We start from the raw sequence: 22259 nt of genomic DNA, 5'->3' as shown, positions 1-22259 counted from the left end.
TGTACTACAATTCCTCATGTTCCCTCATCACACACTAGTGTGCATGACCCCCAGTTTTAAATTTCAGCCTTATGCACACCTTTAATCCCAGTTTATTTCTTAAGCAACTAGCAACTGTCAATGAGGATAGTTCATCATAAACAAATGAAAATCTTACGCTTTATAAATTCAAGTTGTGGTGGCACATGCCTTTAATCCAAGCAAATGGGAGGCAGAGGGAGGTGGATCTCTGAGTTTGAGGCCAGCCTGGTCTACATAGAGAGTTCCAAGTTAGCCAGGGATACATATTGATAGCCTATCTCAAACAGAAAAACAAATTTACTTTCAGTCCCAAACTAAAAGATAAAATCCCACAATCCCCAAGTTTTATTATGTGTCCAAAGAACAAATCTAAATGCTTTAAAAATTATTCTGTTTAGAGGGCTAGAGAGATGGCTCAGCAGTTAAGATTAATCCCTGCTCTTCCAGAGGACTGGGTTTTCCCAATATCCACATAGCAGCTCACAACCATTTGTAAATCCACTTCCAGAAAATCTAATGCCCTCTTGTTATGTCATACACAGACATGTGCATGCAAAATACTCATAGGTATTAAATTAACACGTTAATAAACAAATAAAAATATAAATACATTAGTTTATTTTGAAATATGCACATGTGATTTGATTAAGTTCGATAACCCCTTTATATAATCTTTATGGCTTTGTTAGTTTTGAGGGGTTGAGACAGGTTCTCATGTTCCAGGCTAGCCTCAAACTCTTTGTGTAGCCAACTTCCTGCTTCTGTCTCACAGTGCTGTGGTTATAGGTGGGCTTAAGTTGTACCTGTTTAGTTTGTTTTAATATGAATGTCATAAATCTAAAAAGGATATTGAGAAGAGGCCTGGTTTGACATCCTGCATCCCAAAAGTCTTTTCCTGATTAAGTATGAACACTCCCTCTGTGCCCTCTTGTAGTACCTGATCATCCTGTCAGTTTAAGTACAGAAACTGTTTTGAAACTATATTCAACTTCTTCTCCATCGCATTCTCCTTCCCATCTCTGCCTTCTGCCTCTCCTCCCCTTCCTTCCGTCCTTTCCCTTCTCTTCCTTATGCTCTCCTTCTCCCTTCTATTCTGTGTCCCTTTCTCTCCTTTCCTCCTTCCCAGCACATACACCCCATCTTAATGTCCAATCCTATTTACAGAGACAAGAGATAAAGGTCGCTGGCTCTGATACCGGTGACCTTTGGTCTGACACTTCCCTATGCCATGTGCACATTTGTCAGTGCTGTTCATCCCGGAAACAGACACCATCCTTTACTTGCTCATTCACATCCTCTGCCTTAGTGATTTGGAAGACCCAGCTTATTGCTGAGTCTTTGGTATCCAGAGGTATGGGCAGTAGATGGCCTTCAGGACACTGGCAGCCCCTGGGATACTGAGTCAACAGATTACTATATACTGACACAGAACTGGTACCCAGAGTGTTTTCATCTTGGAGAGGAGGCCATAGCCGTTTTCTTCTTCCTTATGTGTAGCAAAGTCATAGATCAGTGCTAAGTTTAGCTTATTTGTTTTCATTTTATTACTACTGTGTTGGTGGTGTGTGTATATGATGAGCATATATGGAGGTCAGAGGACAACTCTGTGAAGTTGGTTCTCCCTTCTACCTTTATATGGGTTCCAAGAATGGAACTCAGGTCATCTAGCTTTCCCAACTAGTTTTTTATCTGCTGAGCCATCTCCCCAATTCAAGATTAGCTCAAAACAAAAACTTAATTTGAGAAATGGCTCAGTGGTTATAGAAGCATTTGCTGCTTTTTCAGAGGGTCCAAGATTGGTTCCCAGAACCCATACAATGACTAAAAGCTATCTATACCTCCAGTTCCAGGGGATCTGATGCCCTCTTCTAGCCTCTGTGGGTGCTGGGCATGTACACAGTGTACATACATCATATAGGCAAAATACTCATACGCAAAAATAAACAAGTCATAAAAACAAAATAAGATTGATTTTATTTTTAATTATGTATATGTGTGTGAGGGGGTATGTACATGTCTGAGGACAGGTATCTGTTGGATATAGAAGAGGGTGTTGGATCCCCTAGAGCTAAACTTAATCAGATTTAGAATGATTTGTTTTTTGGTTTTGGGTTTTTTGTTGTTTTTTTAAGACAGGGTTTCTCTGTGTAGCTTTGGAGCCTGTCCTGGAATTTGCCCTGTAGAGCAGGCTGACCTGGAGCTCACAGATCTGCCTGCCTGTACCTCTGGGAGGCAGAGGCAGGCGGATCTCTGTGAGTTCAAGGCCAGCCTGGTCTACAAGAGCTAGTTCCAGGACAGCCTCCAAAACAATACAGAGAAACCCTGTCTCGAATAAAAAAAAAAAAAAAAAAAAACAAGATGAAGAAGAAGTGATGGTTACTCTAAAGGAGGGCTCTGATGTTGTTTTCACAAAGTCACTGACTTCAGCAGCCTCTCTGAAGATGTGTTATGGGCTAGACGTCTGCTACAGGGAGGTGCTGTAGTTCAGATCTCACTGCACAACTGCCCCTGAGGACACATGGATGGGCAGCAGAATGGGTATCGAATGATAGTGACTCTTTCCTAAGGCCTCAATGTCGGAGCAAGTCTGTTTGACTCCCAAGTCACTGTCTTCTCTATCCTGATTCTTTTGATGGTTAATTAAAAGATCTAGTCATTGGCCGGGCGTTGGTGGCGCACACCTTTAATCCCAACACTCGGGAGGCAGAGGCAGGAGGATCTCTGTGAGTTCGAGACCAGCCTGGTCTACAAGAGCTAGTTCCAGGACAGCCTCCAAAGCCACAGAGAAACCCTGTCTCGAAAAACCAAAAAAAAAAAAAAAAAAAAAAAAATCTAGTCATTGACTGTAAAGTCTTGTTCCTGATATCTCACTTCTAAAGCTTTCTCTCTGCATAGTCTGAACTCACTGTGTAACTGAGGATGTTCTGGAACTTCTGATCTTCCTGCCTTAGCCTTATAAGTGCTGGCGTTAGAAGAGGGCACTCTCAGGCTAAGCTTCAAGTGTCCAGTAGTGCTACCCTCCTTTTCTAGATGTGACAGCTACCATCAAGAACAGAGCCAAAAGCAGGTGGGAGTCAACCTGCCTGGCTCCCTGTATCATCTACCCTGTGCTTTGTGCTCTCCTTGACCAGGGATTTTAAATGTTTCCAAACTTTCAGAGAGGAATTAGCATTCACAAGCAGACAGACTGTGTGAGACTAGGACATTGCAGGCAGCTAGAAGCCATTTCCTTGTTCCAAGTCACCTGTAATTCCTAGGTCTTCGCAGCAGTGTTTCTCACAGGATATTGAGAAACTCCAGGATGTGAATGAGGATTCCATAAAACTCTCACTTCCCGTCCCACCACAGGCTTCCTCGGCTCTGAGATGTTTCCAGTAACACAGTGTGCATTAATGAGGCTCTGATATGCCCTAGGATTTTCTGATGGGCTTTCGGTAGAGCCTTTTCAATTATGCTGTTCCTTGTATATAAAAGTGGGAATTATTTTTAGGTCTTTCACTTCCTACTGGGCTCAGATAGGGTCAAAATATAGCAATAAGGTGGAATTTGGCGTCTCGTTTGTTGACACTCTCCTCCTGAAGACACAAGAAGCAGAAGGGATAGTTAGAGGCCAGCCTAAGCTATATAGTGAGACTCTATCTGAAAAACTAATTAATAAGCCAGGCATGGTAGAGCATGCCTAGAATTTCAGCACTTGGGAGACCAGGCAAGAGAGGATCAGGAGTTCAGGGTCATCATTGACTGCATAGCAAGTTCAAGACCATCCTGGGTTACCAGACCCTATCAAAAATAAATAAATAAACAAACAGACAGACAGGCAGATTTCACTGTTATAGTCAGGTTGGAACATTACAAGTCTATATTAGACATCACAGAGTACAAACTTGTAAAGAGAACATAACTACTTTCTAATGGGTTTTTTTGCCCCGCTCATAATAAGTTTCTCTGCCATCACAGTAACCCAGATCAAGCCGAATTGAAAGTGTAACAACAGGTATATTGAGCAAAGCAACTCCTGGTCGGACAACAGGATCTCTGGGACCAGAGATCAGTGCTAGAGAAGTCATGCGCCTGAGCCAGGGGAGCAAAGTTTATAGACTGTAGGCATGGAGTGAGGGTGTGTCTGCCACAAGCTGGGTTTGTGCTGAGCGATTAAGCGGGGACTTGGGTGACTGTAGTACCCACCAAGAACTTGGAACTGGGCTTTGAGCACCTTTCCTTTGTTCATAGACTCTGAGCAGATGGGATGGGGACTGGAGAGAGGAGATTATGGGGCTTCCAGGACCATGCAGGGGAGAACTCTGTGAGTTCAAGGCCATCTTGGTCTACAGAGTGAATTCCAGAGCCACATAGTGAGACCCTGTATTGAACAAAACAAAACAAGATGAAGAGAACAATTGGGGAAGACAGCTGATGTGGACTTCTGGCCTCCATATGCAAGCATACACATGTGTACAAACATGTATGCATAAGTACACATACATACACAAGGTTTTGCTGATTTCAAACTCAAAGTCTTTCAGGTTCCCAATGTAACTATGATTATGAGCAGACATCATTATGATTGGCTCCTCTCAAAACATTTTACCCATACTATGCTCTGTCATTTTGGATAATACAGTTTGTTTGGTTGTTTGATTTGATTTTTGGCCAAGAGCTCATTATGTAGTCCAGGCTGGCCTCAAACTCACAGCAGTTTTCTTGCTTTAGGTTCTCAAATATCAGAACTATAGGCATGAGCTACCTTAACTGGCTGGTGACTTGGGGATAAAATTTGGAGCTCATGTAATGGGTATTTTGAGCTGTGTTTGTATACCTCAGTTTATTTTTGTTGCTACTTCATAACTAATTTTTCTAATGTTATGAATCGTAATGTAAATATTTTAGAGATAGAAGTTTGCTAAAAGCATCAACTCACAGGTTGAGAACCACTATATTAGATATTTTCCCATATAATAGCCACAAGTCAAAAAACATGGTTCTTGTCATAATGAATTCATTCTATCTTCATTATATATAAATAAAATTGCATTTTAGGAAATTGTAGCCCAAATAAGACTTTTTCAAGTTCCATCAGTGCTGAATCAGAGCCTCTTGTCCTTGCAGGTGGGGTGGAAGACAACCCGGGAGTATTACACCTTCATGTGGGTTGCCTTGCCCAGTGACCTCAACAAGGAGTCAACCAAGCAGCAGGAAGTCCAATTCAAAGGTAGGAAAATACTGAGTCAAAGTAGCTGAGAACTCTGGCCAAGGCTAATTAATTCCTGTGGGAGCCTGTGTTTGCAGGGCTGCAGGCAGAGTCAGCCAATTTGCCCCTGGTTCGTACATGAGAGGGGGAGTGTGGGTTGAGAAAAGCCAGGTAAAGATGTTAAGAGAAAGACAGAGACACAGGACAGAGTGAGGAGGGCAAATCCAGTCAATTCTGAACACCAAGTTTATTCTTCACCATTCTTACATACCCCAACCAAAAAGGGGAACATGGTATCATGTATATGGAACAAACAGACTTTCTTCCTTAATTCTCCAAGCATTTGGAAACCACACCTTAGACTTAATTTCTGGTCTTGAGGGTCAAAAGTAACCACATCTCATACCAAGTCTGTTGTTATTTAGATAACACCCAAGACCAAGATCAAACATCCTACTGTAGCCACACCTTTAACCTTTAGGTCTTATGACTTACAGAGGACAGTTTTGTACTCTGACCTTTAGTCAGGATGAAGCAAAGCCATCTTTATGGACAAATTCCTTTGAGTTTTCTGGGACAGGTTTTGTTTTTGTTTTACATGGGATAGCTCTGTTTTTGTTCTAAAGACCACATTCTTCTTTCAGCCTACTATCTGCCCAAGGATGATGAGCATTACCAGTTCTGCTATGTGGACCAAGATGGTGTGGTCCGGGGAGCAAGTATCCCTTTCCAGTTCCGTCCAGAAACTGAGGAGGACATAGTGGTTGTTACCACTAAGGTCTGTAATAATCTCACCTCACGCCTTTCTGTAGCATAGGAGCTCCAGGTTAGGGTGGAGTTTGAGTCAATAGGCTTTATGGAATGGCTATAGATACTGTTGGGAAAAAATCAGATGATACCACTCTAACCCACTAAGGAATGACTTCAGAATACATTTAAAAAAAAAGCATGACTTCTCCTTTCTCTGGCACTTCTGTAACTATTCCATTCCCTTAGCTGTAACAACTGCTTTTTTTTAAGACAACCTCAACAACAGCAAAAAACACAGAACCTCACACTATGGCACAGGCTGGCACAGAAGTCAAGGCAGTCCTCCTGCCTCAGCATTTGGAATTCTAAGATTACAGGAATGTGCCACTGTGCCTATTGTCCCTCATAACTTCTTTTTTGTTTGTTTTTCGAGACAGGGTTTCTCTGTATTGTTTTGGAGGCTGTCCTGGAACTTGCTCTGTAGACCAGGCTGACCTCGAACTCACAGAGATCCACCTGCCTCTGCCTCCCAAGTACTGGGATTAAAGGTGTGAGCCACCAATGCCCAGCCCCTCATAACTTCTTATGGCCTTAAATTGGCTTCTCTTTCTCTCCTGGCAAAGGCAAACTTAATTCTGTGATTAACAGGCATGCCGATGTTGCACCCTTTCCTACCCTGCATAGCTTCTCTCGCTGGCGTGAGCCAGTGTCATTCCAGTGAGTGGGAATCACTCAGCTGCCCCATCCCAGCTTGTGGGAAATTCCTGCTGGAAGGACTTGAATAAAGCTGCTGTGGTGTTCTCTTGCAGGGAAAGGTGGAAGAGATTGAGCAACACAATGAGGAGCTTCTCCAGGAAAACCAGGAACTGAAAGACAGCTGTGCCAGCCTCCAGAAGCAGAACTCAGATGCCCAGGCCGAGCTCCAGAGCAAACAGGTACAGATGCTGGCCAAAGGTGAACTTGGAGTAGGTAGATAGGAATCGCAGTGTACCTGACCCAGTGCTGTTTTCTGTTTGACTTGGCTTGTGATTTATCTCCTACCTTTTTGTGTTCAATGTGGCTGGTTTTTGTTTGTCTGGTTGGTTGGTTTGTTTGGTTTTGTTTTTCCCCTGAGACAGGGTTTCTCTGTGTTACAATTCTGGCTGTCCTGGAACTCACTCTGTAGACCAGGCTGGCCTTGAACTCACAGAGATGCTGCTTGTGCCTCCGGAGTGCTGAGATTAAAGGTGGCTTATGTGGCTCTTATCAGTTTAGGTGATAATAGTAAAAAGTAACTTGGCTTTTAGCCACTGGAAAGCAGTGTCTGGTATGTACCAGGCACTCAAAAAATGCCTTTAAAATGGATTGATGGATAAATAAAAAGCTCTGGTAAGTGGTGAAATTAAGATAGATGCTTTTTTTTTTTAAGTGGGGTCTTGATATATAGCCCTGGCTGGCTTGATCCAGTCTCCTGCCTCCTCGGTTTCTCAAGTGCTGGGATTGCAGACCTGTACCACCATTCTGCATCCAGGCTTTTGTTTCTTTAAGGAAACAGGGTCTCACTATACAGCTTTGGCTGTCTTGGAACTTGCTATGTAGACCAGGATGGCCTTGAACTCACTGAGATCCACCTGCCTGTACTTCTGAGTGTTAGTATTAAAATTATCAGCCACCACATCTAGCTGAAGTTAGGTGCATTTAAAAAAAAAAAAAAACACTTTTAGCTGGGTGTTGTGGCAAACACTTTCAGTCCCAGCACTTGGAAGGCAGAGAGAGGTAGATCTGAGTTTAAGGCCAGCCTGGTCTTCACAGTGAATTCTAGGCCAGCCTAGACTATGTAGTGAAATTTGTCTCAAAAATCAAAATACACATGCATGTTTGCCTGCTTGTGTGTTTATGAAGAGGCTAGAAGGAATCTGACTTCCTGGAACTAGATTCTCAGACTTTTGTAAGCCTCCATTGTGGGTGCTAGGAACTGAAACCAGATTCTCTGTGTGAGCAGCACGTGCTATTTTCTCTACTCCTCAGAAACTGTTTTGATCTGGAAAGAACAAGCTGGGACTATAGCTCAGTTTAGAGTGGTTGCCTGGCATGTGTGAGCCTTGAAACAACACCACATGTATATATGGAAAGAATATAACTCAAAATGTCTTTAAGACACTAGGTCTCTGGGACATCCAACCTCTGGGTCCTGGTACTCTAGGCAGTGTCAGGGGTAAGCTCAGTCTCATGACACACATCTCAGGCTGGAATCAGTCGTTGGCTGGCCATTCCCACTATCTCTGTGCTACCTTTCCCCAGTACATGCCACAGACTGTAGGTCGAAGGTTATGTGGTTGGATTGGTTGTCCTATTGAGAGATATTTGATTATACTGTGTGACGATGTGTCACTGTGATTGGTTTAGTAAAAGCGAAGTGGTCAGTAGCTAGGTAGGAGGCATAGGCAGGCAGAACTTTTGGACAGAGTTCTGGGAAGAACAGTGGAGTCACTAGCCAGACTCAAGAGGGAGTGAGACATGATAGAGGTGAGGTCAAAGCTACGAGTCACGTGGCAACATGTAGGTGAATAGAAATGGGTTAACTTAAGTTATAAGAGCTAATTATAAACAAGCCTAAGCTATAGACAGAGCTTTCATAATTAATAAGAAGTCTCTGTGTCATTATTTGGGAGCTGACAGGTGGGACAAAGAAAGACTCTCCATATGGCACCCCACACTGGGCATCATATGTAGTCAAACTTTCCTTTGGGCCTCCACCTCACAAAAAAACACATGGAGACTTATTATTTGATTTTAGTGTCTGTGCTACTGGTGTATTCAGGAAGTTGTCTTCTGTGCCAATGCATTCAAGACTGTTTTCCACTTTCTCTTCTATCAGGTTCTCTGTATCTAGATTTATATTGAGATCTTTTATCCACTTGGACTTGAGTTTTGCACATGGTGATAGACATGGATCTATTTGCATTCTTCTACATTCTGACACCCAGTTATGCCAGCACTATTTGTTGAAGATGTTTTCTTTTTTCCATTTGTCAAAAAGCAGGTGTCCATAAGTATGGTTATGTCTGGGTCTTTGATTCGAATCCATTGATTCACCTGTCTGTTTTTATGCCAATATCATTCTGTTTTTAATCACTATGTCTTAGTTAGGATTTCTATTGCTGTATAGAGACACCATGATCACAGTAACTCTTATAAAGGAAAATATTTAATTGGTGTGGCTTACATTTCCAGAGATTTTGCCTATTATCATCATGGTGTGACTTGGTGGTGGGCAGGCAGACATGGTGCTGGAGAAGTAGCTGAGAGCCCTACATCCTTTATCCACAGGCAACAAGAAGTGAACTGAACTAGACCTAACTTGAACATAGGAGACCTCAAAGCCCACCCCTATGTGACCCAATTCCTCCAACAAAGCCACACCTACTTCAACAAAGCCACACCTTCTAAAAAGTGCCACTCTCTATGAGCTTATAGAGCTCAATTATATTCTTTTGTTTGTTTGTTTGTTGGTTTTTGTTTTTCAAGACAGTGTTTCTCTGTGGCTTTGGAGGATGTCCTGGAACTAGCTCTTGTAAACCAGGCTGGCCTCGAACCCACAGAGATCCGCCTGCCTCTGCCTCCTGAGTGCTAGGATTAAAGTTGTATGCCACCACTGCCCTGCAAGGTCAATTATATTCAAACTACCATACTATAGCTTTGTAGTAGAGCTTGAAATCAGGATAGCGATACCTCCGGAAAATCTTTTATTGTACAGGATTGTTTAAGCTATCCTGCTTTGAGATTTTTTTTGTTTGCTTTTCCATATGAAGTTGAGTATTGTTCTTTCAAGGTCTGTAAAGACTCGTGTTTGGATTTTAATGGGGATTTCATTAAATCTGTAGGTTGCTTTTGGTAAGATGGTCAATTGTACTATGTTAATCCTACTGATCCATGAGCATGGGAGATCTTTCCAGGGATCCCACATGGGACTGACCTAGGCCCTATACTTATATGTGATGGTTGTGTAGCTTTGTCTATTTGCAGGCCTCCTAACAGTGGGAACAGGGGATGTCCCTAATGCTTTCTGGCTTTTGGGAACCTATTCCTCATACTGGATTGCCTTGCTCAGTAATATAAGGAGAGGTATTTAGTCCTACCACAGCTTGATATGCCATGTTTTGTTGATATCTATGGGAGGCCTGATCCTTTCTGAACAGAAACAGAGGAGAAGTAAATTGGGGGGCAGAACAGAGAGGAGATGGAAGGAGGGAATGAGCGGAGGGAGGGGAAACTATGGTTGGGAATGTAAAAAAAATAAATTTAATAAAAAGAATTTAAAAATACTTTTTAGTGTGGAATCCCCTTAAATATGCCATTCTCTGCTCTTTAGTGCTCTGCCTAACTAATACAGTATTTTAAAGTAGTGACTAAGTTAAAAGTGCTAATGGAGTACTACTCTTCTATTGCTGTGAGAGCACTGTGACTAAGGGCAGCATAAGGAAGAGGATGTTATTTTGGCTTACAGTTCCAAGGGGTGAGTCCATCATGGGGGGGGGGGGGAGGCGTGGCAGAAAACTGCAGGAAGCAGAACGGAAAAGTGGGGCAAGGCTATAAACCCTGGAAGCCTGCCCTCAATGACACACTTCCTCCAGCAAGGATGCACCTGCTCATAACCTTTCCAAATGGCACCGCCAGCTGGGGACCAAGGGTTCAAATGCCTGAGAAGGACACTGACCGTGAAACCACCACAGTGCTTACATACTAAAACGTGTCTTCAAATTGATCTGCCTCAGCCCGGGCATTGGTGGCGCACGCCTTTAATCCCAGCACTCGGGAGGCAGAGGCAGGCGGATCTCTGTGAGTTCGAGACCAGCCTGGTCTACAGAGTGAGTTTCAGGACAGCCTCCAAAACAATACAGAGAAACCCTGTCTCGAAAAACAAAAAAAACAAAAAAAAAAAACAAACAAAAAAAAAAAAAGATCTGCCTCCTTAATCATGTTTCACTCTACAGGAGGCACTGGAGGCACTGCAGAGCATCAATAAGAAGTTAGAACAGAAAATGGAAGAGCAGAAGGCCTGTTGGGAGACTGAGCTGCTCCAGTGAGTATACCTGCCCTCCTCTTGGATGGGAGTGGCTGCTGTTTGTTAGTTAACATTGAACACCCTACAATCCCAGCCATTGGATCGGAAGGTTAAGGTCATCCTTAGCTACACAGTGAGTTTGAGGTCAAACCAGGGCATATGATACCCTATCTCAAGAAGAAAAACAACTTCCTGTTATGGCATGTATATGGGTAACTAACTGATGTTTTAGGTCAAGTCAGTCTTAAGTCACTTATGTGCTGGGGTAAACAGTCATTTCCGCTTCCCATAGGCTGAAAGAATACAACCAGAAGATATCCTCTGAAAACGAGAAGATGGGGCTCAGAGTAGAACAGCTTCAGGTAAGTAACACTGTGCTTTTACTGAAGGGCATCTTCTCAACTTTGCCACTGTTCGTGATCTGGAAGTCCAGAAAGATGCAGTTCATTGTAGCAGGTACCTCAAAGCACAGCTGTGCCGTTGAACTTTCATGCTGTGGCAGATATCTATTGTAAAACACTTGACAAAGGAAGGATTTATTTGCCTCAGTGTAAGAGGTTCCAGTCCACCATGGTGGAGAGCGTATGACAGAGCAAACAGCTTACACCACAGCATCCAGAAAGCAGAGAATGCTTGGGCTAGCTTTCTCCTTCCCCTGTATTCTGCCCAAGCACCTCAGCGTAGGCCTTTCCCCTTTGTTATCCTCCTTCGAAATTCCACAGAAGCCAAGTATGGTGTACAACTTTAATCCCAAGCACTAGGGAGGCAGAGGCAGGCAGGTGGATCTCTGTGGGTCTAAGTCTAGTCTGGTCTACAGAGCCAGTTCCAGGACAGCCAGGGTTACACAGAGAAACCCTGACTTGGGGAAAAACAAAAACAAAAACAAAACAATGTCCACATATGCAAAGTGTGCTGTGCTCATCTCCTAGGCACTTCTTAATCAAACTGACCATCAAGATTAAACATTACTTAAAGTTACAGGTTATGTATTTTTCAGCCTTAAATCATGTGGGTCCATATATGCATATTTATTACAAATAGTAATGGTCTACAAGGAAATTAATAATCTGTGTGTGTGTATTACATAAACTAATCTTAAGGATTATAATCATTTATAACAATGACTTTCATTTATTATAAAATTTATCCAAGCAAAATTTTACTCAGAAGCCTAGAATATAAAGTAGAACTATTCGTATTTAGGAAGAAAGACAAACTTTTGTTTAAAAAAAAAGACTGGTTGTGGTTGCCCCACTGAGTCAGATCTTAGGCTGTAGGGTAGAACCCGAGAGTAAAGTAGCTGAGGCCTCTTTGCAGTGGGAGTTGGTGGAAACATCTTCCTTCCTGTACTTTAGAATGGAACGTTGTTCCTGGGTAGTTTTCCTTTATGTCTTACTGTGGATTCACTATTTTTGTTTTAGGCCCAGCTGTCAACTCAACAGAAAGAAATGGAGGAGCTTGTTCTAAGAGACCAAGACAAGACAGAGCAGCTGCAACGTCTCAAAAATGAGAATAGCCAGCTCGTGCTCAGTTTAACTGAACAGGTAGATCCTTCAGGAAAATACACTTGTGCTTTCTTTACTCATGGCTCTGGAGAAGGTCTCCTTTACCTCTCCTACTTTTTGAGACACCATCTCACTTGTATGCTGGCTGGCCTGGATCTCAGTTTCTCCTGCCTCTCCCTCTTTGGTTCTGGATTCAAGGTGTGAGCTACACCCAGCTCAAAGAAGCCATCTCTTTCTTTTCTTTTTTTCCGAGACACGGTTTCTCTGTGGCTTTGGAGGCTGACCTGGAACTAGCTCTTGTAGACCAGGTTGGTCTCAGAGATCTGCCTGCCTCTGCCTCCCAAGTGCTGGGATTAAAGGCGTGCGCCACCGACACCCGACACCCGGCTCAAAGAAGCCATCTTACAAGAGGTTATATCATGGTTTTATTCAACAGCTGAAAGATTTACCTCTTCCTCAGCATCCTGCTTGCTCATGAGTTCAGCAGGTGTGTGTGTATATGTGTGTGTGCCTGTTCCCAGCCATGGTACTAAAGTCTCTTTCTGTGCAGAAGGAGCAGAAGATGAAGCTTGAACAGACAGTGGAAAACATGAAGAAGAAAGAAACTATGGCAAGGAAGAAACAACAGGAGCTAAAGGCATGTTATCTGTTTGTGCATGGCTGTGTGGGCGGGTGCCTAAGAACGACATGGGGCCTGTTTTCAGGAGACAGAAAGGACAAATAAGACATTAGGATAGCATTCACCTGTGGTGTTTTACTTTCTCCCCAAAAGTACAGAGAATCTGCCATTTAAAAGATGCTTCAGAGAGGTGGAGGTGTCTACTATGTGATGAATGATGAAGGAGTCGTGAAAATTAAACATCACCACACTGTAGTGGTTAGGAACTCACTCCAGAGTTGTTATGACAAACAAGTTAATAACTGTAAATAGCCATACAACATGAAATTGTAACACTCACAGCCAATTTTGTTATTATTAATGTTAGTAATTATCATTAATTGTAAATAGTTCTGGATAATAGTCATATAGCAATGAAAGTCTAATGAATTAATTAGTAATTTTTGGAAGTAACATTGTTGAAAAAGAGGCCTGGTGATAGCGGGGCGTTGGTGGCGCACGCCTTTAATCCCAGCACTCGGGAGGCAGAGGCAGGTGGTTCTCTGTGAGTTCGAGGCCAGCCTGATCTATAGAGCAAGTTCCAGGACAGCCTCCAAAACAATACAGAGAAACCCTGTCTCAAAGAAAAAAAAAAAGAGGCCTGGTGATGCTGACAGGTACTTGAAATCTGTTTTCTGAATGGATGTAAGACAAAAAGTGAGGACCCTGACTTCTGAAAGTGGCTATATCTCATATTGTAGCTGCTGTATATGATCAGCTTTTGAGAACTGACTGGATGTATTCTTTATATTTGCCAGCTCACTCTTACAGTCTCAGCCAGGTAGAGGTAGGAAACTAGGAATTCATGGTCCTTCCTACCTAATAAGTTTGAAGCCAGCCTACAGTACGTGAGAACCAGTCTCCAGAACCACGAATATGAAAGGTGAAGAGTAGGACACTTTGCAAACCAACAGCTCTCAGGTTAAGTGCAGCCCATAGATGGGGCTTTGAGAAATTGAATCCATTACCCGCCTTTACAATTGAGACTGTTTCCTACAAAACCGCATTTCTCACTTCTGGAAAACGGCATGGTACCACTGAGCCCACATTACTGTAGTGTTCCAATCAGGGTGGCTGAGAGGCTCCTCCTGCACATACATGTTAGATGGGTCACAAGTTCTCTGATGTCAGTTCAGTTCACTGACTGGTCAGTTGTGTGCGGTGGGGACTGCATCACCACCCCAGCTCTTCTGTTCTGCCTGTCTCGTTCCCTTCATTTCATCCACTTCTTTCCTAACACCCAAGCTTATCTGAGGTTGTTTTTTTGTTTGTTTGTTTGTTTTTGAGTGTTAAAAGAGGGGGGAAATAGTTTTAATCTATAGTCTTTTTGGTTTTTTGAGACAGAGTTTCTCTGTGTTACTTTGAAGCCTGTTCTGGAACTTGCTCTGTAGACCAGGCTGGCCTTGAACTCACAGAAATCCGCCTTCCTCTGCCTCCCGAATGCTGGGACTAATGGCATGTGCTGGGTGTTAGACTCAGGACCTCATGCATGCTATGCAAGCCTCTACCTCTGAACTACATCCCCTTCTAATAACAAGTCTTTATTTCTTATGCTAGAGCCCTCTAACTGTAAGGACTGTGTATCTTGTACTTCAGGAGCCTAAGAACAAGGAAACAACGGAGGAGGAGTTAGTGCGAGAGGTGGACCGCTTAAAGGCAAAGGTAGAGGCCGGGAGAGCCTGTTACTTAGAGAAGTACAAAGAATGTCAGCGACTCCACAAACAGATCAGGCAACTCAGGGCTTCTGCAATGGTAGGTGTCAGAGTTAAGGGGCCCAGGAGAGTAAGGGATATGAAAGTTTAGGAATTTTAGATCAAGTCCAGAAGATGTATACTGTTACTAAGAACTTTTTCTTCTCAAAAACAGAGGGGTGGAGTTATGAGGCCAGAAGCCACCCTGGGCATGGGGAAAGTCTCTGGGAACTCAGGCCCATTCATGTATCTCAGAGAAAGTTTCTGTAGTGATTAAGGAGGTTCGGTGCAGACTCAGAGAGTCCTTTCTATTTCTGCCTTTTGAGGAAGTGAAGCAGGACCAGAAGAGCCAACAGGAGCCAGTGGGGATGGGGAGCAAGAAGCCTGACGTCAGCTCTGTCATCGGGTAGCCCCCTCTCGATTACCTCAGGGTCGGCTAGAAGCGCACAGCAGTTTGGGCACCAGCATTCAAATAAAATCATGCAACAAAAACCACAACTAGTAAGATTAGCTGAAGTATGTTTGTGAGATGTATGCATGTGTATGTGTACAAGCACAATATGGGAAATACTGAGGCATGAGACTAGCTGAGTCAACCATCTTTCTGGGGAGTCTAGAACCCAGGCTGTATACCTTGTGGAACCTGGGAGAAAGTCCTCCCAAACCAGACCCAAGTGCCTCAGGCCCCATGGAGTAAGGTGTCCACTCAGAACTGTGACAAGGTCATGTCATGCTAAGTAGGATTACAGGGTTCTAGTTATCTTTACTTCTAATATATCAATCTTAGCTTGCCTTGCCTTTCTGTAGTCTCTAACCCTGCCAGATAAACTGCAAACGCCTTGACATCACCATGCCTGCTCAAGCTTTCCAGTATTTGGCTAAGTCCCCAGCGCGCTTCCTCCTCCCAGAGTCCCTTCTCCCCGCTCACTCAGTCTTCTTCCCTGTAAGGCAGCTCCTCTGAAATCTACCTTGGGGCTCCATTCCTGTATAAGATCCTAATTCCAATGTCTTTGCTGTTGACAGGACGAGAACTTCGCCCTGTCAAGAACGCTAAGTGACAACAAGATTGTATCTGATGTTCTGAAGAGAGAGAAAGAGAAACTGGAAAGAGAAAATGATGTAAGTGTTTGGAAAGAAGGAAGAAACCCAAGACTTGAGACCCTGTCTCAAAATATTCAAATAAGTCTTGTGATCCCAGCACTCAGGAGGCAGAGGCAGGCCAGTCTTTAAGTTAGAGGCCAGCCTGGTCTACAAATCAGTAGGACAGCCAGAGCTGTTACACAGAGAAACCCTCATAAATACAAACAAACAAAAATGAGAGAGAGAGGCTCTCAGAGGTTTGATAGTAAAGTTGAATAGAAGGTCTTTCCCAGTGAAGCAGTTACTCATAAGCAAAGAGTTAAGTTTGATCCTGTTTTCTAAATTTACCTCATCTTGCAATTTAGTTGTTGTTGTTTGTTGTTTTTGAGACAGTATCTTATGTATCTCAGACTGATCTCAAATTTGCCTTGAGCTGAGAATGAGCTTGACTTCCTGAACCCATGGACCCCATCTGCCTTGGTGCTGAGATTACAGTCATCCACTACTGTGCCTAGTTTTATTTATGTGGTGCTGGGATCGAACCCAGGGAGCTTTGTGCATGCCAAGCAATCACTCTACCAGCTTAGTTAAGCAGAAACCGTGCTTTTTAAAAATTTTTTTTTTTTGGTGTTTTGAAAGAAGGCTTCCATATGCGATTCAGCCTGGCCTTAAACTGAAAGCAATCCTCCTGTCTCTGCCTCACAAGTACTGAGATTTCAAGTATATAAACCTCTCTCTGTCCTACTTGAACTCACTTGGCATGACAGGAGTCATCTCACATGAAGCAGCTATAGTGAGTGAGGCCACGGCAAACATTCATTTACTCACCAATCCAAAATTCAGTGTCTGTATATGTCAAACACTGAGTTACTGACAACCTCACTGGCTGAAGATGATGACAGCAAAATCTCATGTCCAGCATCCAAGAACAGTGGTCTAAGCAAGTGAGTGTTCTTGCTACCCCTGGATTGACACCTCACTGCTCCATCGATGCCCTTTCTGGAAACCTGGACTCTGTCAAAAGTTTAACAATGATGACATAACAAAATGCACTGCTTTGAGATTTTTGTTTAAGACAAGGTCTCACTGTACCCAGCAAATAATCTTAAAGTGCATAGCTCAGAAGTGCTGGCCATGCACACTTACAGTCCCATCTCCATAAGCTCTCCATCTAGCACACTGAAACTCCACATACACCAAGTAATAAACCGCTTGAGAATTTCTGATCTGGGTTTTATTATTTGCACTGATGTGTTTGGAGATTGCAGAAAGCCTTTGGGGTCCGTTTCTGGTCTTCTAGTCTCATGTTCTTGGAGTAGATGGGGAAAGCAATCCACAGCACCAAGAAAGTGCTGTTGGAAAGTTTCCTTCATTCAGAAGAATAGTTAACAGTGAGACATGGTGATGACTCTGGAGAAAGCACAAGGAGAAGCAGGGTTTTGTTTTAATTGTGTGTCATATATATGTATGGGTGTGTGCATGTGAGTGCAGGTGCCCTCAGAGGCCAGAGCCATCGGATCCTCCCAGAGCTGGAGTTACAACATGGTTGCTGAGAATCAAAGGGCAGTGCAAACTCTTAACGATTAAGCCATCTGTACAGCCATAAGAACCAGGAACTTAGCCAGCACACGCCTTTAATTCTAGTACTCAGGAGGCAGGTGGATCCCCTGAGTTCAGGGCCAGCCTGATCTATGGAGTGAGTTCCAGGACAGCCAGTTATGTAGAGAAACAGTCTTGCAAAAACAAAAATAAATAAATAATAGAAAATTAGAAATACAAAAATAAAGAACTAGGAACTAAAGGTAGTTTCACCTACATACATACAAGTTAAGGGCCAGCCTGAGCCACATGAGACCCTGTATCAAACAAACAACAATAAGAGCAAACAGAAGTAAGCATGGTCACATGAGCTACCCCAAAACCCATGCTAAAGTAGGAGAAAAACAACTCCACAGAGTTGTCCCCTGACCTCCACACTCGTGACCACGCCATGGCACTTGCTTGTCTTTCTTTCAGCATGTCTTTAAATCCTCTGTCCTCAGATCCTGAAGAAAGAGAACAACAGGCTGGTGGACTACATGGGTCTCCACAGTGACTCTTCACCAGATCAAACGCAGTCTTCAGATCAAGGAGCTGGTAGGCAAAACCCAGGCCTTGTGTACGGAAACCCATATTCTGGTAAGACAATTTACCCATTCTGTCTGAAAAGCCTTTTCACCCAAGTGTGTGTGTGTGTGTGTGTGTGTGTGTGTGTGTGTGTGTGGCTAATTAAAGCTAGCATTGTTAAGACTTGCTGGGCAGAAGCTGAGGACCCAATAGAAAGAAAAATTGCAGGAAAGAAGTGTTAATTGAGAAATAAATCTGAATCCAGAAGACACAAATCAGATCATTTGCCTAGAGGCAGCAGACACAAATTGAGTCCCATGGCTACCTTCCCAATATAAATCAGAGAAATGTGTTTCTGTAGAATATACACACATACAAAGGAGAAAGCTAATTAAGTTTTGGAAATGGGAATGCTAGAGGCAGGTTATGCCTCCCAGAAACCCATAGTTCCAGCAGCCCCCTGATGGCCCAGCCGAGGGTAATAGGAGCCAATTGTTTTCTTTCTGGGGGCGGGTGTGAAGTAACTTGTCCCTTGTCCCTTCCAAATGAGAGGCTGTTCCTGTTGTCTCCAAAGCTGGCGCAAGGCCTCATTTGTTTTGTTGCATGGTTTAAAGCAGTAACATTTTCTTAAAAGTCACAACCAGGTCTTTGCAAGAGGCAAGAACAAGTTTAGTTTTTGTTTTAAAATAGTTTAATGCTTTTATATTCTTTGTCACTCTTCTAGCATGGGAGCCTTATCAGAAAGGAACAAGTGGAAGACTACGGCTAGGGAGTTGGCTTAGTGGGTAAAGTGCTTGCCGTGCAAGCTTGAGGACCTGGACTTCAGGTCCCCAGAACCCTCATAAAAAGTGCCACAATGGCACATGCCTCAAACTCAGGCTCTGGTGAAGGATAATAGACCAGAGCACCCAGTGGTTGCTGGCCAGCCGGCACAGCTAGTCAGTGAGGCCGGGCTCAATGAGAAACTTTGTCTCAGGAGTGAGAGAGAACCATTGGGTTCCAACACTTGCCTAGCGTACATGAAGGCCCAAGATTCAGTCCCCAGGACTTGAGGGGGGGTAACTGACAGAGGAGAACTACTGGCGTTGACCTTTGGCGGCCATCCATGAACATGTGATCAAATATTGTACAAGTACATGCAGGTACACAAATAGAGTGTGAGGCCAAGGCAGGTGAGTGTGAGACCATGTCAGATGCCATAATAGTGAAACTGCCTCAAATGAAAAGTAATATTGAGAATGATGAGGGCTGAGAATACAGCTCAGTTCGTACAGTGCTTGCCTAGGATGCTGCAAGGCTTTGATCCCTAGCACCTCAGAAACCCGGCATGGTTCCATGTGGCAATAATGCTAGGGTTTGTAAAGTGGAGGCAGAAAGATTAAATATCCAGCGTCACCTCAGGTTACATAGTGAGATCAAGGCCAGCCTGGGCTTGGGGAGACCCCATTTCAAAATACTAACAACATTGAGCTTAAAAAAAAAAGGAAAAATTTTCCTAACTGACTTTCTAGGGGAGAGGGCCAAGTGAGCAGAGTGCTTTTGTGAGTGTTGATCCTCGGAGCCCACACAAAGCACACCTTTGTAATCCCAGTGTTCTTCAGTGAGATGGGAGGCTGGACAGGAAAATTGCCATAGGCCCGCGGCCCAGCCAGCCTGGCAAACAACTAGGACCCTGCCCCAGACAAAGCAAGACTAGGACCTACACCTAGCTGTTCTTTGGCTTGTGTGTGTGTGTGTGTGTGTGTGTGTGTGTAACAACAGATTCTGACAAAATAGAGGCCTGAAAGCCCAGGCACATTCTGCTCAGACATTTTTGATGGTGAGTGCCCTCCAAAGAGAACAGCTGGCAGGCACAGGCACCTTTAATCCCAGTACTCGGAGGCAGACATAGATCCTTGTGCATAGTGAAAGAGGACCGTGAAGGTCACAGGACACATCTCACAGAACACAGCTGGTGTCGGGCATGCTGGTTTTTTTTATCGAATGAATGAAATCTTTTTTATTCCCTTCAGGTATCCAAGAAAGTTCTCCTCCTCCCAGCCTGGTAAGTATTCATGAGATTGACATTCATATATAAAAATCCCTGAAAGGCTGGGCAATGGTGAGCATGCCTTTAATCCCAGCACTCGGGAGGCAGAGGCAGGTGGATCTCTGTGAGTTTGAGACCAGCCTGGTCTACAAGAGCGAGTTCCAGGACAGCCTTCAAAGCCATAGAGAAACCCTGTCTCGAAACCCCCCAAAAAAATAAAAATAAAAATCCCTGAGAAATCTCCATTTCCATATCTATTCCAAATCCTGGGAAAACCAGAGAGAGAGAGGAGCAGGAATCAGCTGACTTAACGTGTTCAGGGCCCAGGGCTGGGGTAGCCTGTTGAGGTGAGGAGAAGAAATTAGGTTTCTATCAGCATTGCACAGAATCTCCTCCTGCAAGTTAAGTTGTCAGTGACTGGGGAAGAGATGTGGCCTGGGCAGCTAACCAAGCAAGGCCTGCCCAGGGCTTCTCCCAGCCCAGAGCTATGTTGACCCATTTGGCAATATTAAGCCCTTTCAGTCTTGGGGTGAGAGAAAGCCCCAGGGATCCTCTCCATATGTGAATATGTTGGTGTCTCTTGAGCACCTTTCATATGCTAATTAGGCCTAGACACTGAGAATACAGTGGAGAGCAAGGTGAGGGACATATGTGTGAATCAAAGCTCACGTTGCCACTGTCCTCTGTTCTTCCAGCATGCTGCCGTCCATGCTGATAAAGTCCGTGAGCAGACCCCGAAGAAGCAGCAAATGCAGATCAGTTGTTTGAATTGTCCAGTTTGTGGCGAAGTCTTTCCACCGACAGAGGAGCAGGTCTATGAAGACCATGTATTCTGCCACTCTCTCTGAGTGTCCCCGCCCGTGGGTCTATGCTGCATCAGATTTCAGAGTGCAGAACAGTTTCTGCTGTGAGCTATCTGAGAAGACGAGGCTGTGTACCGGGAAGTCACTAGGGACTCACTAGGCTGATGCCTGCAAAGGAGGGATGCGCCCACTGTCTGTGGGTAGCGTTGACAGCGGCTGTGTCTGCCCTGTCCATGTCCTCACTGCAGCCTTTCTCCTCAGTCTCCAGGACAGGGCCTGCTGACTCACAGAGCTGACCCACACTAAGTCACTGTCTTCCTGCTGTCCCTCTGCATTCCCAGTTGGGGCGTGAGTGCCTTGGTGCCAGTCCTAACCCAGAGGGAGGAACAGGACTGGAAGGAGAGAGTTTCTTCACTTTCACTTCACTCAGTCCTTTCTTCAACCAATTGCCTCAAATTATCCCAAAATGGTACAGCAGATTCCAAAGATTTATCAGCTTCCAAAAGCTACAATTTTTTTTTGTTCTATTTTTGAAGACAAGGCCTGACTATAGCCCTGGCTGGCTTGGAACTCTCTGTGTAGAAGAGATCTAGTGCTGGCCTCTAAGGCGTGCACCACCACGCCTGCTGAGAAGTGTCCTCATTTCTAGCAGGATGTGACGATGTGGAGCTATATTCCAGCAGTTGAGCAGTTGAGGCAGGAGGATTATGAGTTCAAAGCCACTTGGACTACATAGTGAGGCTTTCTCTCAGGAAAAATGGGGAGGGCCAGGGAAATGGCTTCTTTCTATCTAAATACTTCTGATTGGCATTTTCTGATCCTTTCTATACACACAACATGTATTATGATGTCATATATAGGGAGAGATGGTTTTCTTTTCCTTACTCTGGCTGACCTGGAATTCACTGTGTATCCCAGGCTGGCCTGGAACTCTGCAATCCTGCTGAATCACCTTCCTAAGTATTGAGGCTCTGGGCCTGAGCCACTGCTCCCAGGCCATTAGTCTCTTAGTGAGAATTAAGAATAATTAGGAGGTATATGGGCTTTCAGCTTTCTCAATAGTTAATTGTTTATATGAATGTAAGAATAATGACTATTGTTAATCTCTTACTATTCAAAATAAATTACTCTTTTTAAGGAATTGGGTTTTGTTTTTTTTCGGGACAAGGTTTCTCTGTGTAGCTTGGACTGTCCTGGAACTTGCTTTATAGACCAAGCTGCCCTCCAACTCAGAGACCCACTTGCCTCTGCCTCCTGAGTGTATGTGCCCCCACCGCCCAGCTTGTTTTATCTTTAAAGGAGGAAAGACTGAAGACTGTGATTTTGTGCTAGGTTGTGTTCATAGTTATTGTCAGCCTCATGTGGTCCAGTGGACCACAGATTA

At 43.9% G+C, this 22259-nt stretch overlaps 1 protein-coding gene across 2 annotated transcripts in view; it reads left to right on the top strand.

Moving 5' to 3' along the window:
- Calcoco2 (calcium binding and coiled-coil domain 2) overlaps nt 1–22016 on the top strand; it is a 30080-nt gene extending 8064 nt beyond the window's left edge. The window contains exons 3-13 of one of the 2 annotated variants that reach the window (XM_040749566.1): nt 5128–5230; nt 5854–5987; nt 6769–6894; nt 10933–11021; nt 11296–11365; nt 12425–12547; nt 13059–13145; nt 15881–15976; nt 17980–18115; nt 20056–20087; nt 20768–22016. In XM_040749566.1, coding sequence (XP_040605500.1) covers nt 5128–5230; nt 5854–5987; nt 6769–6894; nt 10933–11021; nt 11296–11365; nt 12425–12547; nt 13059–13145; nt 15881–15976; nt 17980–18115; nt 20056–20087; nt 20768–20920 — 1149 coding nt within the window. In that variant the 3' untranslated portion in view covers nt 20921–22016. Of the gene's footprint in view, nt 1–5127; nt 5231–5853; nt 5988–6768; nt 6895–10932; nt 11022–11295; nt 11366–12424; nt 12548–13058; nt 13146–14762; nt 14919–15183; nt 15359–15880; nt 15977–17979; nt 18116–20055; nt 20088–20767 lie in introns of those variants that run through there. The other variant, XR_005878407.1, reaches the window with a different exon arrangement.
- Nucleotides 22017–22259: the final 243 nt, after the last annotated feature.

The sequence above is a fragment of the Mesocricetus auratus genome, unplaced genomic scaffold (assembly GCF_017639785.1).
Source record: "Mesocricetus auratus isolate SY011 unplaced genomic scaffold, BCM_Maur_2.0 Super-Scaffold_100007, whole genome shotgun sequence".
Taxonomy (NCBI): domain Eukaryota; kingdom Metazoa; phylum Chordata; class Mammalia; order Rodentia; family Cricetidae; genus Mesocricetus; species Mesocricetus auratus.
This window is presented reverse-complemented; position numbering and strand designations above follow the sequence as displayed.